Here is a 16,230-nt window from a genome sequence, read left to right as displayed (position 1 = left end):
TCCTTATTAAAAAAATAGGAGAACTAAAAAGAGAAGATCTTTTCTCAATAAAAGTAATGCGATAAACTTCTATTAATCAACACAGTGAACGCGAAATTGATTCGAGTCCTTGAACGATCAAAGAAAAATACATTTATCCTTGGAAACTCCGAATATAGAAGATGCAAAGATTCTTTTATTGCGTCATGTTCAATACAGACATATCTTAGCTATTTTTCTTATGAGATTTCGAAATATTTCATGATGAAAAAAGTCTATTTTAAGCAGGTTCACAAAAAGATTTGAAACATAATTCAATTTTTTGATCATTTATTCCGTTAAATATTTTTGTGGAAAATATTAAAAAAAATATTTTCTATAAGTATATGTGGGGAAAAATGTATAATAAACGATAAATTTATCTGTAATGTACATTTTTATTTATACGTTTTAATAATAAATAATGTGATAAATCATGTGTGACAAATCATACGTATTAGATTTAATGGAGTTTTGTCATGATAAAAAGATAGTATTTTGAAACACAATAAATCTTCTACATCACACCACATTCTATGTATCATATGTTTATATATATGTATCCTGTATATATATGTACATATATATACATACAGCATATATCCTGTATATATATGTACATATATATACATACATGCATACAAGGTGTTCCATTTTAAATAATACCCATTTCAAATATTTCCGAAACGTTAAATAAAAAAATGTTTTTAAACAAAATTGTATGGCTTGAAGGGGGCTATCAGATGGTACCATTAATTTGACCTTGAAGAGTCACCTGAAGGTCACGTGAACGTCACCTCCAACTTTTTAAATTGGACATCCTATATACTTTTGCATATTCTTGTAGCTTGCCTCAAGAGCTTTTCAAAACACTATAATAAAGTATTTCTTCATTGAATACTTTTCGAGTTATGAGGCTTGAAATAATTTCTTAATTTTACATAAACCATAAAATACCTAGTAAAATATTCATTTTTCGATTATCTTACCTTAGTACTTTTATGTACAAAATAATGAGAAGAATCAATTGGTGTAAATAAAGAAAACACATAGTTGTTTCGAAGAAAAAAATATGTAATTGTTAATTGCAAATTATATATAATTTACACCCCATTGTACATAAGTATAAGTGGTTTAAAAATACAAATATGTAAAACAGAGAGAGATGAATCGGGCAATGAAAGATCAAGTAACTATAGTTTCTCGTCTTCTCATCTTCACGTGCTTTTAAACATGCTCTATGAATTTTCTTATAAACAGTATCGATTTTATTTTCTCAATAACGTAATCGAAGAAAAATCTTACTATTTCAACATTGTTATAAATTAAATATAATACACCGTAGTAAAACAAGTATATTGTCGTGATATGAATAACGTACATCCTGAAATAAATAAGCTTCATAGAATACGATAATATGAAAATTTTAAATAAAAATACATTTTAAAGTTCCAAAAAATTTAAAAAATTAATTTCAAATTTAAATTAATTCAGAATTTAATTTGAATATATTTAGATTTATTATATAATTCAAGTTTACATTTATTATAATTTTAATTAATATACATATTATACAATTTAATTTATTTAAATTTATAATTTAAAAATTTTTAAAATAATTTTTTCAAAATCAATTTGTAGAGAAAAGTGAATTAAATTGTTGTTATATCAGAAATGGTAATTACATGTGATTTATACAAACATAAAATGTAAGATGGAAAATGTATCTAACATTAAGAGAAAAAGTATATATTTATAAAAAAAATTTTCAACGACATTCAGTTTTTTTATTATTTCTTCTTTTCTTCTTTGAAATATTTTCTTTATATGATTAAATATTTTTTCTCAAAAATATAAAAAATATATTATTAATATACAAAAATTCTGCAAATTTTATAATCAAATATTATATATCCACTTCTCTCTTCTGCTTATTGAGAGATTTATCTTATTATTTGTATGTTTTGAAGATTTCTATAAAATACTTAGCAAATTTTATTCTTAACATGGCGATGGTATTGTTTGTACGAAAATATCGCGAAATTTAATAAATTTATATAAAGAATACTCACATTTTTTGATGCCGACGGGCTTTCGGCAAAGTAGATAGATCTTCTTTCATGCAATATTGCCGTGTACCAAGGATTAAATGCTTAAAGTATTCCATTTCACCGATATTATAAATAATAGTTGGAAATATTTTTTTATCTAATGGTGTTAGATCGTCGCATAAAGTAATTATATTTTTATTATAAAATATCCATTGCCGCGTGGTGAAATATTGCAATACCGCCAGACCGTTTAAAATTTTTTTCTGGATTCTGACCATACTATTTGTAAGAGTAACGAAAAAAGATAATAGTTAAAGAAATTTATACAGTTATATAATATTGTGTATTACGTATAAAAACGCAAGAAATATCAACAGATAATAATCAACAGATAATTGAATTATATTATAATTGATTATAATTGAATAATTAAAAAATATATAATGTCTAAAAATATTAAAATATATAAAACTTACAATCTCTTTCGTCGAAATACCAGCATTAGAAAGTCGATGAAGTATGCGGGTATAATTTGAAAGAGTAAGACGATAATATTATGCACAAATTTATTGCTATGTAAGTCGCCTCCTGGATACCAAATTTGTCTCTCGAAAGGATATTCGTAAATAAGTTGTTTTCCCTTCTTTAATGTCTCGCTCCATGTGATACGCAATGTATCGATTTGCGATGTCATATTGACTACGAGTATACTTTCCGAACTATATATAACAAATCAAACAGAAAAAATATTTTTTATTTATTTAAGTGAAAGACAATTGTGTAAATATAAAATAGTTAAAGAATACAATAGACGAAAGAATATATAAAAAGCTTTTGAACATTGCTCTCTATTGTAAAATTTTAAATAATTTAGAAATTGTAGTAAATTATGATAAATTGTAGTAATTTCATATTTTTAATAAGTCACGACAATAAATTTAAGAAAAGTTTAAAATTTAAAAAAAAGATGAGATATTTTAACAATTTATGAAACTTTAATTTGGAATATTTTAACAATTTTTTAAAATATTGTAAGTATAATTTTCATAAGAAAAAAAAATGTTTTAAGGAGCACTAGCGAAAAAGACTTGTCTATATTATGAACATAATATTGGATAAATTCCATTTTAATTTAAATTATAATATATTTTACTATTGCAGAAGAAAAGTTTAAGCAAAATGAAAACTTACTTTCTCAGGCTAGTAGCAATTTTGTATGCAATTATGATTAAATCGTTAATTGCAAGATCAACTGGTATTATTTCGGCATTATAATTGCCGTTACAATGCATCGATCTGATAATACCCTTGCCTCCACCGACAAGTATTCCTATAGGTCCATTTAAATTGTCGACCCATCCTGGTAATGGCTCCTTGTATGAAGGGAACACTGCGACGGGATTCATTAATTTTTATATTCTTTTTTGTCTATACATAGTCGCCGAGATATTACATTTTATAATCTTTTTATAATTAATATGATATATCGATAATTACCGATTGATGGTCTAGCAATGCAACATGGCAGTTCAGGAAATTCATTAACTACCAGTTTTTCAGCCAGATGTTTCGAATATATATAAGTATTTGGGTGCCGACGTAGTAATCTAAAAAAATATTTCAAAGATAAACACGCAAAATCTTATATATTTTCACATGCACAATTAAGAGGGAGAAATAAAATTTAATTAAATTAATTTAATCATTTAATTAAATATTATATTCATTAGTTATAAATATTATATTTATACTAATATTGTATATTAATATTCTGTCATCAATATTGTTAGTTTATTTCATTAATTTATATAATTATTTATAATAATTTTTAAATATTTAAATATTTTAAATTTTTAAATATTTTAAAAATTAAGTTAAAAAAATTATAATTTAAAAAATATATTATCAATGATTAAATAAAATACATTTGCGCATGCTACGCTTATGCTGAATGTTATTAATTATTAAAATTATCGATTTTTAATTACTTTGGGGTAATAAGATCGACAGTATCTTCATCTAAGCATTGAACGAGTCTTATGATATCCTCAGGGTCATTAGAAGAGTCATATGTACGCTCGCCTACTTCCTTTTGATCAACGTGACAGAAGGCTGTGCTTAGATGTATAAAAGCTTGCAGATGCTTCATTTCTTTCCCCAAGTTTAATACCCTTTTTGTACCTATCTTGAAAATTAATCAAAGTTTCATGTCTTATATATCATCAAGAATATTATATGTGCAAAATTAAGTATAAAAGATACACTGTGTCTTTATTATTTGTAAAGGACCCCGCACAAATCTTATGGAAAAATGGTTTCAGTGAAATTGTCTAAAAGTGGGACATTTTGTTTATGATTTCCTTATCAAAAGTCCTAATGGGAACAATTTTTAAAAATGAACAGATTTTTCGTTACAGACGTTCGGCGACAAACGGGAAAAATTAGACAAAACGACAAAAATTAGAATTCACGTACGCTGGAGATATATTCGACATTATCCAGTAAGCAAAATGTTAGTAGATTGGCAGCAAATTCGATCAGAATCCCACACCAGAACCGTAGCCATCTGTGTCCGCATTAAGCTTTTGTTTTGGCGACACAGTTTGTAAAATACAATCTGTCAACAAACTATCAGCAGAAACCGAGCAGGATCTGCGCAACCTGATGGCAAATTGACAGCAGAAACTGCACAAAATTTGCGCTTACTTTTATTAATGTTATATAAATGCAAAAATGGTTATTATTTTGCTAAATAAGAATATTATAAGCAAGTTAATTATAATTTTCTTCTAAAATGACATATATGTCATCATATTCGATACAGCACACAAAGATTGTATACACATTGCAGCAATCTTTCACCGCAATATTGCAACGTTGAAAATTCACTGCAAAATGTTCCTGCATCATTGTTGTGGGATTGCAGCAACGTTAAAATGTCCGCTTTCAGGAATATTGTAATAAGATTATAGCAATGTTACGGTGCAACGTATTTGTAATATTAAAACGCGTTTTGCTACAAATGCAAACCGTTTTAAATTTAATAAATCAACTTTGAAAATATAAAAAAATGTTTATAAAAGATAGGAAAAAATGCCTTTAAAAAAACATCTATTAGTGTTTTTTATTAGATGTTTCTTAAATATTTATCTCAATAATATACATACAATTATTTTACATACATTCGATACCAGAATATTTTAATACGTGTAATAAATGAATTATTTCCTATTTACTCATTCAATTAAGAAAAATCTGTTTAATATTCTGAAACCCAATGAAGGAACAAATTATTTGTTTAATAATCTAGATCCTTCATTAGAATTCAGAATGTTAAGTAAACCAAGTCAGTTTATCAGAAATTAAACTGACACAAGACAAGAAATATAATTACTACATTAATCCTTTGTAGACTTATATCTTTATATCCATCTTAGATGAATTCGAATACGCGTTAGTTAAATTGGGTGTCGCCGCGTAGCGGCAAATAAAGAAACACATCTTATATATTTTCACTGTGTTAAAACGTTGCTGCAACATTGCCAAAGTAATATTACAAAATGATGTCTCTGTATCTTTTTAGAGGTTAAGATTATATTATCAAGAATATATTTTCTTTGTTGAAGAAAACTATTACTTAAAAAGAGAAAAATAAACTGATTAATTGCTTTTCTTGGCAATGAATATTTTTCTCTGTGTCTTCAACTTTGTTTTTCTAAATGAAGTTCCCCATTTTTTATCGTACATTCTTATAATTCATCTCGAGATCTTTCCAAAACACTACAATAAAGTATTTTTTATTAAATATTTTTTGAGTTATGCGGCTTGAAATAATTTCCTAATTTTATATAAACCATAAAATATCTCGTAAAATATTCATTTTTCAACGGTATTAAATATAATAATATATAAATATATTATTATATTTAATATAATAATATATTTATGCGCGAAATAATGAAAAGAATTAATTGGTATAAAGAAAACACATAGTTATTTACGAAAAAATATATAACTGTTCATTGTAAATTATATAATTTTTCTTAAACTTTTGATCAGGTGTTCATAAACTAAAACATATCCAACTGTTAGACAATTTTACTGAAACCACTGTTTCATAAGAATTGTGCGGTGTCCTTTCATTTTTATGTTACTTTAATATATAAAGCTTTCTAAAAATAAATATCTTTATCTACATTATTATATAAAAATTTATCGTGTGAGCAAACAAAGTTTAAAAATAATTAGACTGTAACCAAAAACTTTATATACAATGCAAATATTAATTAATAACTTTATAGAAAGTAAATAAATTCAATTGTTCAAATTGACTAGATTCATAATTGACTTAAATTGATTAGATTTAAATTTCTTTATGAAAGCTAATGTATTGTTACGTACCATGTTTATTTCGACAGCATCTTTCAATTTCGCATGCATATGAAGACCCGCGGCGCAATGAAATACTATGTTTACTTCATTTATTAGTCGCTCACGTTCTTCATCAGTAAGGCCCAAGTTGTCCGAACATATGTCACCATTAAACGGTATCACTTTCTTCATAACTTGAGGCTTCTCAATTTGTATTCTTTGAAACAACTATATAAAAATATTATTTCTATTTGATAATCTCCTGCATATATTACCATTCATTGTTTAGAAATTTTATTTTGAATAACCTTATTTAATTAAATCTATTTATATTTAAAATTTCATAATAAATTTTTGTGATATTTTCATTTGTATGTTTGATTCACATCATATGTCGAATAATATAATAATATTGTTAATTTTTTGAAATTTTATAATATATAATATTTTGAAGTACTATTAAATTTAAAAAATTATATAGAACATTATTATATATATAAAATAAGCTATAGAACAATTATCAAAATGAGAGAGAGAGAGGGGAGGAGAGAGGGAGAGGAAGAGAGGGAGAGGGAGAGAGGGGGGAGATAGAGAGAGGGGGGGGGTAGTAAAGGATAATAAAAATAATTCGCACAATATCTTACGGGTAATTTGAATATATCTTCAAGTCGATTGTTGCAACTGCGATCCTTCTTGGCTCTTATTAAGATATAGATTTTGTCGAGATCTGAACAGCTGTATAGCAACTTTTCTATAAGGACCTTGCCCATGAAACCAGTAGCACCAGTAATGAAGATTGTTTTGTTTTTGTAGAAGGATTGAATCTCAGAGTTTGATTCATTCATAGCTGAAATTTGTCATATATTGCAAAATTTGTGGTCACGATAGAAAAATAGACAAAGTGTAGTAAAAAAAAATGAGAAAGAGCACTTTACTATCCTACTGATAAAACATATAGGAACCCACTTAAATTCATTTTTCAATATAATATTTATAATTCTTGTATTGTTGTACAACTACGCGTGAAATGTATATTGTTACATTATTTTAAAATCATAAGTGCAGCGCATAATTTTCACGCAAAAGCTACGGAAATCTCTGCTCAAATAAGAATTAAAAAGGAAAAAGAAAATTTATAGGGCTATTATTTATATTCAAACGATTGTAATTTTATAATCTGACTTGAAAAATCTACCGAGCATTACAGTTTTTTCCATAATGATTCATACCAATATATATATATATATATATATATATATATATATACATATATATATATATATATATATATATATATATATATATACTGGGTATCCCATTTTAATGTCCCACCTCAAATAACTTTCTTATTTTTAATTTTAGAAAAAGATGTTTCAGACAAAAGTTGTATGGTTTCTAGGGGGACATAAGATGGTATACGTAAAGTTAATAATACGTAAAATTATATAATATCTATTAAAAGTGAATATATAATACTTAATAACAATTCTTATTGTTAGTTTATATTTGCTCGTTTTTACGTAATTAATTAGGATATACTTTTATTATTAATTGGAATTGTTGCAGAGATTATGATCGCGTTATATTACACACTATTTTATGAAAAATGCGACAAAACTGGATTTTCTACCTTACCTGTACATATTTATTCAGCGAGGACAACATATTTCTACGCACTACTACGCATACATATAATATACAATATGTTTGCAATTTAAATATCACATGCCATATTAGAATTTGCACGGAGTGTAACGATAGCACAAGTCTGCGAGGTTTTTCTTTTTAAGATGCAATAGTGATTTCCGACGTAATTTTGTAAGCTGAATTCGAATCTGGCCGCCGAACTTGCGTAGCACGTCACGTTTTTGAGTAATTTGTAATTGAATGGCTCAAAAATCGCTATTTTGGCCAATTTCATGAATTTATTGCGAGGAAACCAAATTTTTTGAAATATTTCTGCCAATGGCATTGTATAATACTCACTTTCGTCTTTCAAATCCACTTTCGATTACAGCCGCATGATTTTTCTTCGCTGAGATATAAGTATGACGTTGTAAAAAAATTTACGTTAAAGAAAATTTATATAGACATCAATATGGTAGATCCATGATTTTGAAAAGACTGACATATGTCAGGTTCGGTTGTCCAAAAAAGTATTGTAAAGAAATATCTAATACGGTTGTTACACATTTTGATAAATTTTTCTACATTTTATGTCTTTTTATTGTGATTCTATTCGCCATATTGGATGCGTCATTTTTAATTTCAAAAGATGACAGAAGGTTTAAATGTAAAAATGTATATTTTTATTCTAATTTTTTTATTCTAATTTCGTAGTGAAATAAAGAGGTAGCAAGGTTGATTTAGAATGGCTTATTAGATCCATGCATGACCAGTCTTATGACTTGTATATCTGAGCGAAAAAAAATCGTGCGGCGGTAATCGAAAGTGGATTCGAAAGATGAAGGTGAGTATTATACGATGCCATTGACAGAAATATTTCAAAAAATTTGGTTTATAATAAATTCATGAAATTGGCCACAATAGCGATTTTTGGGCTATTCAACTACAAATAACTCAAAAACCTGACGTGCTACGCAAATTCGGCGGCCAGATTCGGATTCAACGCACAAAATTACGTCAAAAATCATTATTGCATCTTAAAAAGAAATTTTGACCCCCTTTTTTGCAGGCCTGTGTAGTTTATAGAGAAAACAAAAATATTATAAATTAATATAATACACGCGTGAATATAGTCTCATTCATAAACGAACAAACATTAACACGATTAAAATACATCATCATTCATACACATTCATATATAAATGTTCAAAATAAGTTAATTATATTAAAGTAAATAAAAATAATAAAAATAAAAGAAAATGTGTGTGAAATGTGTTGCGGAAATAAAAATGATTTAATATACATAGCTATTCTTATTTAAACGAAACAAGTATATAAAAAGATATAATATAGGACAATATGAAAATTAAATTTAGAAATATTTATAAGTAGAGATTTTGAAAATATTCTATCGTTTGATTTATAAATCACATTATTTAGATTCATTTTTTTAAATTTCAAGATTAAATACCGTATTTGTGTTTAAATACCGTTATTGTAGTATTCAAATTATAAAAAAAACTTCTTGATATGTTGTATACAAATAAAAATGTGTGGAAAAGAAATGATAAAATATTTGAAATACAGGGTGAGGAAAAAGTATGGAAGCAAACAATTATTTCCGAAACTATTCATTTTTCGACAAAATGTCTTAGACATAATTTTTATGGTATGAAAAGATGTATTATGTGGCATAGACGGCATGACCTTGAAATGACCCTTACGAGCTGCATACAAATAACGTAAAAAATTTCAAATGAAACTCGTCAGTTTTTGTTACAGATTCTTGTAGCTGATGTCGAAACGTTTACAAAACACTGCATATGAGCCCCATTCCCTTAAAAACACTCCCAGTTACGAAACAATTGTGATAATTCATTCTTCCTACTTTTGGCTTATCCTTTATGGAACCTGTTTCATTAAATCGTTGAATTGTCTTAGCAACGGTAGATCTTACTATGTCCGGTTGTCCGATTCGAAAAGTTTCATTAAACAAAACTGTAACTTCATCGTGAGTTCTTTCATTCTCACCCCAACCACGCATCATCAACAGCGATATTCGCTCTCGTTCTGTTAATCGGGCCATCGTGAAAATAACATTTGAAATTACAGAAATGAAAATCAGTAACAATTCCTATGATAGAAAACGACAAAAATAGCAAATTTTCAAAACACAATATCCGAAACTTGTATGCCAATTGACACTACTTTTTTAAGGATAAAATAAATGATAATAATAAATAAGGTAGCGATGATCAAGAAATCAAAAATATTCTATGAATACTCATAGACAGTGTATCATATGACAACAGGTACAATTACATGTTATTAGTGGATGCAACTGAACGTCATGATGCGAAATCAGTAAGTAATGTCAATGTGCATACAAATTGTTTGTATCACAATTGTTTCGTAACTGGGAGTGTTTTTAAGGGAATGGGGCTCATATGCAGTGTTTTGTAAACGTTTCGACATCAGCTACAAGAATCTGTAACAAAAACTGACGAGTTCCATTTGAAATTTTTTATGTTATTTGTATGCAGCTCGTAAGGGTCATTTCAAGGTCATGCCGTCTATGCCACATAATACATCTTTTCATACCATAAAAATTATGTCTAAGACATTTTGTCGAAAAATGAATAGTTTCGGAAATAATTGTTTGCTTCCATACTTTTTCCCCACCCTGTATATATTTTACTTCATCAATGGAAATTGAATGCAAGTGACAAAGTATGTTAAAATGCGCCAATTTTTCGATTAAAAATTTTAAAATTTGTCAACAAGTTTAATTATCGAACTAAACTCTTTTTCATCAGTATATTTACAGGTTTGGCAAAAAATAATTTGAAAATTGATACTGGTTTTGTTTTAAAATAATGATAAAAATAAGCCGAGAATGATATACCTGAGAATTGAATACCTGTTGATGTTGATGATGTTTCACACATTCTTATTGATTTAATTTCTTTCGATCGTGATTACGATCGAGTAGTAGTATGATGTTCTGTTCTATCTGCGTTTGTTATTTTACAAGAATGGATTGCGCGTATTCCGTGCTCGTGAATGTACTGAGCTCCTGCGTAATCCGTTCTGAATATTATACCGCAGTTGCTACTAGTCAATTATCGCAGTCGATTAACTATATGCTCTATTAAATCTTATTTTCTTTGCGTCATTCAGTATTAAATGACTAAAGTCATGACGCAATTTATAAAAGAAATAAGATTTTTTGTTCACTCATAAGATGCAAAATAACGATTACAAGGTAACTAATTAACTTTCATTAAATGTAAGATGTAGAATTAATACCTTATATAATTATATAATTACCTTATACCATTATATAATTATAGATTAAAAACTTTAAAAAACAAGAATTATATAATATGTCTTTGATTTTATATACTCTACTTGCAGATTTGTGATAGACGAATAATTTATTTTATATACATATTCTTGATGATAAATTGTTACAATTGTGATAAACTATGGTTTCTCCTTGAAAGAATCCAGTCAATGTCAATATTTTTCCACTCTCACTTTTCCTTATAAATTATGAATTCATAGACCTTCATCATTCTTAGATGTTCACGGAAAGCAAAAACATATATATTGCAATATCATATAGTTGACATAATTGAAATGTGGAATGTGTATGAATTTTTGTGAAATTGACAAACAAAGTACTGATATTTTTTTACAAAAAACTTTACAAAAATGCTATCTATTTAAATATAATATTTAAATTTGTGAACTTTAAATTTTTTCATATTCTTATAAAATAAAGTTTATATCATAATGTAAAAAGTTTCATAAAAATAAATACAAAGAAATTTAAAATAATATTATAGCTGAAATAATCGTTTAGTATTATAAGCAAATAAAATGAGAAGAAAATAAACAGAAGGAAAAAAGTGAAAGAGATAAAAGTAAAATATTATATTTGACTATTAAAAATTATAAAATAACTTAATGTCGCTAGTCAAATAATCAAAGAATCAATTGAAAAAAAGTGTAGTCGATCAAACTGGCCAGAAATTTTGTTTATTAATACGATGTTTCGACCATATGATTGTGGTCCTTATCAAGTATACGATGTAATAATAATCAGGAGACAGGCATAGACGATAATCTTGTAAAACTGCACAAGTCACATTAACAAAAAACGTTATTTAACTAGATTCGAATTTGAGAGAAACTGATGCGTCCGTGTGAGACTTCGTCAAGAAACATGGACTATTAAATCTCTTCCTATTTTACTATTAAAATAACGGGGACAAATACTATTTGATATTATCTTATTTCATTTTTTTAGCAAAGATAGAAAAATAAAATATTTTAATATGTTATAAAAAAAGAAAAAATTTTCGAATATATTAATTTGTTATTATTCATCAGAAAAATATTTTAAAAAATAATGAAAAAAGAAAAAGAGTAGAATCCAAAGATATCCAAAGCATACTTGTAAAGCAAAAACTTAATAAAATGTATATATCAACGTTGCAATAATTAATAAAAATCAGAAAAGATTATCGTTTAAGTCACAAATTTTATGGAATGCATGTCTTATTTGCAAGAAATTTGACGCTAAATTTTAATTTTAGAAAAATATAAAATATCGGTATGTGTGATTTCTGATTAAAAAAAATGCAATTATTGTTTTTTGGGTTTTAACTTTTAATCTTTTATGTAAGTTGTATAATTATGTACGTGATATATTACAAAAGTATGTGACATTCTTACAAGGTATATAATATTTTTACCTTTATATAATTTACAAGTTTTACACGTTATGCATGTTTTGGTTTATATCAAAATATTATTGAACTATAACTATAGTGATGTCATTGCATATAAAGTCAAAAACTCGTTGAACTTGAACTTGAACTGATACTTGAATGTCAAAAGAAAAGCTAATAGTGTAAACTAATTATGTTTTCTATGATTCTTTTCAATTGTATAATTAATTGCTAATCAAGAGACACGGTAGTATCTCGCGCCAAGTTCATGCGAAGCATTAGTGAGGCACTCCGTATCTATACGCGAGTCAGACAGTTGAAAGTAACTCAGATTACCGGATTTCAATAACGGCTGAATGGATCGAATTCTTATTAGGCTTAATCGATAGAGCGAGTTTGAATTATAAAAAAAGTATCTTTATTTTTGTGCTGCATGATCAGTGTTTGCTGTAGATAATTTCAAAATTATCTAGATAAAGATAAAGATCAAAACCCGTAAATTTATCTTAGATGAGATAAAGATGATTTTGCTTTTACTTAATCTAGATGAAAGATGAGATGCTTATTGCGATAATCTAGATAATTATCTAGATATTTTTGTTTATTTTATAAAACTATAAATATTTGTAAAAAACGTGACGCAGATTATAAATGGGATATTAAATCACAAACACATATTCTTTCTCTTTTCCTAAAGAATATTTAAATAATAATAAAAAGGTATATAAATGATATGATAAATATTTATTTATTAAAAATTGTAAATAATTTAATATCGCTAGTCGAATAATCAAAGGATCATTGAAAAATTGTAGTCGACCAAATTAGCCAAAAAAATTGAGTTTATTAGTACGACGTTTCGACCATATGGTTGTGGTCCTTATCAAATATACACTAAAAAAGATTTATAAATAAGTAAATTAACGGTTTGAATACATAGTAACGCACGAAGAATAAAAGTGTGAAAAGATTTTTACCGATGTAATAATAATCAGAAGGCAAGCATTAATGGTAAACATGTAAAACAACGCAATCACGTAATACAAAAAACGTTATTTAACTAGATTCAAATTTGAGAGAAGCTGATGCGTCCGTGTGAGACTTCAAGAAACTAAACATAACCAGAGGAAAAGCGATACTAAGTGACCTTTATAATTTTGTCGTAAATATTATTTAAACTATCTGTGTCTTTCTGTAAGTTGATTAGATTATTAAATTTCTTGATATAAAGAACATCTCAGCTATCTCTCTTTTACGAACGTACTTTTCATTGTGCAAGATATTAGGTTTCGACCAATCAAAATCGTGTCCGGATTCCAATCTGTGTTTGCTAATAACGAAGTGATTAGACTCATGTAACTTTATATTGTTACAATGTTCTTTCACTCGGGTCCGCAAATGTCTTTTTGTTTGCCCAATGTATGATAGATTGCAATCATTACAATTTAATTTGTATACAACACTTGCCTTGTCATTGTTGTGTAAGCTGTCTTTACCACATCTAATTAAGTTATTTAGTTTTTTTGTTACTTTGTAGACGACGTTGAAACCACTGTTTCGTAGAAGACGGTAGAGATCTTGACTCGTATTCTCTACGTATGGTATAGTGATAAAATGAGTTTTATCTGGATGAGTAGACTTGGCGTCATCAGTATTATTGCGGTCGCGGTTGTTTAAAAAACTGATTCTTTTTCGAATGTGTCTATGAATAATGTGTTCAGGAAAACAATTATTAACTAACGTATCATATATTAACTTAATATTCTCTTGTTTAAAGCAATCATCAGATAGCAAAATGGCATGGTCAACTAAATTATAAATAGTATTAATTTTATATTTTAACGGATGATTCGAGTAAAAATTAATATATCTATCGGACCATGTAGGTTTCCTAAATCAATTGGTGATAAGTTTTGTTCCCAACCGAATGATTTTTACATTGAGAAAACTAATCGAAGAATCAATTTCTTTCTCGTATGTGAATCTTAAACGTTCGTGATAGTTATTAAAAATGGTTAAAATATCGTCAACTTTTGTGCGTGGTACAATTGTAAAAACATCGTCTACATATCTGTAATACATGGGAATGGCAAAATTCAGTGAGTTTAAACATTGTGTCTCCAGATCGTCCATCACCATATCTGCCAAGATAGGTGAAAGTGGAGAGCCCATGGGTGCCGAAGATCTGTTCATAAAACTGTCAAGGAGAAACAAGTTGAATCTAAAATCAAGTCAATTGCAAATAAGAATTGAGATAAGTTAAATTTTGTATTTTTTGCAATGTCGTCCCAGCGCTTTTTAATGGCATTTTCAACTAACTCCTTTGGAACATTTGTAAATAACGAAGTCACATCCAACGAAATCATGATGTTATCTTCATTAATGACTGTATTCTTAATGTTTTGGACAAAGAACCAACCATCTTTAATAAATGAATGTGGTTTCTTTATCGATTTATACAGAATGTTGTGGATGTAACTCGAAACGTTGTATACGGGACTTCTCAAAGCAGATACAATGATTCTCAATGGAAAACCGTCTTTGTGGATCTTCGGCAGACCGTAACATCGCGGTAAATTACCGTTCGTACAATTTAAGTTTTTATATGTCAATTCACTGATCAAATTATTTTTGCGCCATGATTTTACTAACTCGTTAATTTTATTAGTCAATTTTTTCAGAGGATCTTTGTTCAAAGTTTTATATGTAGTTTGGTCACTCAGCAGCAGATGCATTTTATCAAAGTAATCTTTTTTATCCATGACAACAGTAGTCTGACCCTTGTCAGATCTCGTGATCATTATGTCACTATTGTTTTCGCGTAGATATTTTTTGGAAACAGCGAACGAATTAAGGATATACCGGTCTGTAAAATTAATATGTTTCTTCGTGGCAAGAAATCTTTGAAGTATATTGGCCACTAAAATCCGAGTTGTTTCGATAGTATCGGTGGGCAGAATGTTGCTACTCACTTCAAAGTTCTTGATCACGTCCAGAACATAGTTAGTGCGGTCATTATTTTGTTTTTGTTCGATAGGTAAGGCAAAGTTCTCACCCAAGCTCAAAAAATCAGAAACCGTGTCAGGAATGTCCTTACTGCTGATGTTGACCAACCACTTAGAATTATTGATGTTTGAAAAAAGATGTGAACAGGAGTTGTATTTTTGTTTTAAGTTGTTGAACTTCTTAATTGAGTTATTCTTTATACTAAGATCAAAAGATGAGAAAGTCTGTGTTTGTTTAATTCAAAAAAATCAGTAGATCGTGAGGTAGACATTCATACAGTCGTTTTTCAATATATTTAATTTTGTTGAGTAGATAATCTAAATTAATGTTTTGATCTTCGATCTCAAAGTTCAACAACTTATGCTGATTCGCTTTCTTAAATTTATCAAACTTGCGTTTAATGCTGTTACTGTGGAACA

The 16,230-nt window shown here is 27.5% G+C and overlaps 1 protein-coding gene across 3 annotated transcripts; it reads right to left on the bottom strand.

Moving 5' to 3' along the window:
* Positions 1 to 1,089: 1,089 nt before the first annotated feature.
* Positions 1,090 to 14,454, bottom strand: LOC105258394 (putative fatty acyl-CoA reductase CG5065). 3 transcript variants are annotated; one of them, XM_025406172.1, is made up of 9 exons: positions 14,273 to 14,454; positions 7,085 to 7,287; positions 6,471 to 6,668; positions 4,058 to 4,254; positions 3,567 to 3,676; positions 3,261 to 3,459; positions 2,546 to 2,788; positions 2,091 to 2,348; positions 1,090 to 1,402 (listed from the first exon to the last, which is right to left on the bottom strand). In XM_025406172.1, exons 2-9 carry the CDS (start codon positions 7,283 to 7,285, stop codon positions 1,246 to 1,248), a joined length of 1,563 nt encoding a protein of 520 aa, XP_025261957.1. In that variant the 5' UTR covers positions 7,286 to 7,287; positions 14,273 to 14,454; the 3' UTR covers positions 1,090 to 1,245. The 3 variants fall into 3 exon arrangements, with proteins under 3 accessions (XP_025261957.1, XP_025261955.1, XP_025261956.1); XM_025406170.1 differs by lacking the exon at positions 14,273 to 14,454 and adding an exon at positions 10,972 to 11,166; XM_025406171.1 differs by lacking the exon at positions 14,273 to 14,454 and adding an exon at positions 10,987 to 11,166.
* Between the last annotated feature and the right edge of the window lie 1,776 nt (positions 14,455 to 16,230).

The sequence above is a fragment of the Camponotus floridanus genome, unplaced genomic scaffold, assembly GCF_003227725.1.
Source record: "Camponotus floridanus strain SB8 unplaced genomic scaffold, Cflo_v7.5 scaffold134, whole genome shotgun sequence".
Classification (NCBI taxonomy): Eukaryota; Metazoa; Arthropoda; class Insecta; order Hymenoptera; family Formicidae; genus Camponotus; species Camponotus floridanus.
Note: the sequence above shows the minus strand (reverse complement) of the source record. Positions and strands in the feature narration are given on the sequence as shown.